The following is a 3,127-nucleotide window of genomic DNA, read 5'->3' on the forward strand; positions in this document are numbered from 1 at the left end:
AAAAGTTTTAAATTCACACGATATTTGAAAAAAAAATAGGTTGTTTTCAAACTACAAAACAAAACTGCATTTTATTTTAATCAGTGGTGTAACAACATCTCTGACAGCGTGGTGTAACTACAAACAAATAGGCGTATTCAGCCAGTCCCTATAGTCCCTGCTGTCAGTTTCTGCTTCCGTATTTACACACCCACCTACAAAAAAAAAAAAAAAAAGGTTTACCAGCGACAGTCGGGCGAATGTTTACCGAGCAAAGCGCAGAGTGGTGGTGCGGAAAGTGACAGTCACACTGGAGGTTCGGCGTACATGGTGAAACACAGGTGATTTCTTTGCTTCCACGGTTGCATTTTACAGCGGCATGTTCACTCGAAGGGGGCATGGAGACGTCAAGAAATCTACACAGAAAGTTCTGGACCCAAAGAAGGATGTTCTGACCCGGCTCAAACACCTCCGGGCGCTGATAGGTGAGTGAAATGTCACCGGCGGATGCTGCACCGTCGAAGCTTTAGCTTCTGGAGCTAACCATCAGACAGCTAACGTCAAACAGGTTAGCTGACTGTCGCTGCGGTTTCTAGTTCTGGTCAGCTGACAAGCAACATGCGCTTCTGTGTAAAGTGCTTGCTTCGTGTCCAGTTTTTATCTGTATTTTTTAAAAAGTATGGTCATATTAGACGGGTCAGACTGTGATGGGAATAGAGGCTAATGTAGGCTAGCTTCCTTGCTGCTAACTAGCTTGCTAACTGATGTTGTAGTGCATCAGTGGTTCACATGACCACCACAGCCTTTGTTGTCTCCTGCTTCATCGTGACTATTTTATAACGCAATTGCATCAACATAAATCTATGGTCAGAAGCACAGATAAAAGCAGATGTTTTTAATATTCATTTAGAACAGGAGCAACATTTTTATTCAGGTTTTCTTGGATGGATGGGGTAAAAAAAATAAACTTGAATTTTATTCTGTATTTCATACTGGGCAACGTTGTTCTATACCCTAACTCTTAGTGTTGTTTCTTTTATTGGACAAGGAAGTGTTGGCTTTATGACAGTCGTAAAACTAGCTGTTCCTCCTGTCTTGTCGTCCAGCACTAAAATGAACTATATATATAYAGTATATATATATATATATAGACTAATTTTTGCATAGTGGATTTTTTGTGCTACACATTTAAATCTCGTTCAAGCCAACTTATTGTTCATAAATAAACTATATTAACCTAATCTGGGCTTGTGTTTCTGTGGGACTATTTGGAGATTTCTCAGAGACAGAAGGTTAAATTTACACAGCAAAACATTTCAGTTTCAGGCAAAAAAAAAAAAAAAATGGCATTAATGTTTTCATGGCAGGACCCGTTGAACCACAGAGATTAAACAAACAAAAATAAGCTTGACCACAACTTTGGCACTATAAATCATAATTGCATCACGCTAAAATAGAATTAGACTACATCCTTCGTGATAGTATTGAGGAAACCATGACATGTGGTACCTAGCATTGTGTTATTCTCTGTGCATCACAGACAGATTGGGGTCATCAGGCACTGTGGCAAAAAGCAGATAGGAACAAAGTTGTCAATAGAGAAATGTTGAGAGCAACAACAGGGAATCTGCTTTATGAGCAAGAACAACACGTAATTTCTCTTTTGATTTTCTTTCAAAGCAGGTCACGGATACATGCATTTGCAAGGATTAATGTCTAGTCTAACATGAGGGCTGGTTATTTTATACATTTGTCAAAGCATAATTGTAAACAACCTCAACTACAAATCAATACCCCTGCATTTTCTTCTGTTGAAGCATAATTTAAATAGATAAAACTCCCCAAATTTGTGTGCAACCAATATGTTTTTGTATTATTATTATTATTATTATTATTATTATTGTAGTACATAAAAAATATTATTTTCTGTTGCTATCTATACAGTATTTTTTAAAACCTTACTCATTAGGTTGCTTTACATGTCATATATAAATTGTCCTTGAAGAGGAGGAATTGTTGGAGGATGATGCACCTTTCAGATGTTTACAGTTTGTTTCCACACACACAAATGTTTTGGGGCATTTATGTTTTTTTAACTTTCTAGGTGTTGTATAGATGTTTGAAACTGTAGAAATTATATACTTTCAAAAGCATGTTGTCAATGTCGAGTAGTGCCAGGAAGGTCGAGGTCAGACCGGAGTTCCAGATGTCCGCTTGTGTTTTTCTTTCCCTTATGTGCAGCAAAAGATAAGGCTTGTGTATTTGTCCAGCAGCTGCTCGTACGGTTTACACACTGATGGTTCCTCAAATTTGCAGATTTTGCTGCGCTTTCAGCTAAGGATTTCCTCCTGGTCCGGTTGGATCCTGTGTGGGCAGGAAGCAGTGATCAGAGATGTGGTGTAATGAAATCTAGGACAGGGACTTGGAGAAGTAAGACGGTTGGTTCATTTCTCACATTGCTGCCATGTTTGATCGAGTAAAGAAATATTCTCGATCAATAACCCCAATCAAATCATCTCCCTGCCCTAAGACCAACAAACTAATTCTAGCATTATTTTAAAGCTGCATTTAGCCAGGATAAACATTAACAGTCTATTGACCTCATATTAGGCGTTCAAGCTAAAACACTGTGGCTGCTGAACTGTTTAGCCTCTATGTTTAAATTCAAGAAAAATGCAGAAATATAACTTAAACAATTTAAATAAGATAGTGATGTAAAATATTGTAGAAACAAAGTGTCTCACCATATTATGCCCTTTCTGCTTTAAAGTTGCTAAAGCAAAATTATCATTTTCTGTTGTTAGGCTTTAAACATTTTTGTCTTTGTATTTAAGGCTCCATTTTCAGTATTTTGTTAAGCAAGCTTGTTGAATCAAGTTGTAGTGTCTGTGCTCTGAGCTACCTTCAGAGTGTTTTTGTATTGGTTTTCCTGCTCACTTAACAGATCTGTGGAGTAGAGTGTGAAAGCTGCTGCATGTTAATTTGCTGGTCATGCCTGGCTGGATTTGGCTGAGGTTGGTAATTATAGGAGGCCAACAAACCACCTGATCACTCACTGTTTCTCTCAGTGCTGGCACAGAGGACTTTCCCTCATATTCTTTCCAGTTAGTCAAAGCCCAACATTTACTTGTGCATGTTGTGTTTATAT

The 3,127-nt window shown here is 38.0% G+C and overlaps 1 protein-coding gene across 1 annotated transcript in view; it reads left to right on the forward strand.

The window, feature by feature from the left end:
• Window positions 1-204: 204 nt before the first annotated feature.
• The window catches only part of ralgapa2 (Ral GTPase activating protein catalytic subunit alpha 2), a gene marked incomplete at its 3' end in the record, with an annotated part of 79,826 nt that continues 76,903 nt past the window's right edge, over window positions 205-3,127 (forward strand). Inside the window, 1 exon segment of the mRNA XM_014010883.1 lies at window positions 205-464. Within this exon segment, the coding sequence (XP_013866337.1) occupies window positions 359-464 (106 nt within the window).

This window comes from Austrofundulus limnaeus, unplaced genomic scaffold (genome assembly GCF_001266775.1).
Source record: "Austrofundulus limnaeus strain Quisiro unplaced genomic scaffold, Austrofundulus_limnaeus-1.0 Scaffold2, whole genome shotgun sequence".
In the NCBI taxonomy this organism is placed as follows: domain Eukaryota; kingdom Metazoa; phylum Chordata; class Actinopteri; order Cyprinodontiformes; family Rivulidae; genus Austrofundulus; species Austrofundulus limnaeus.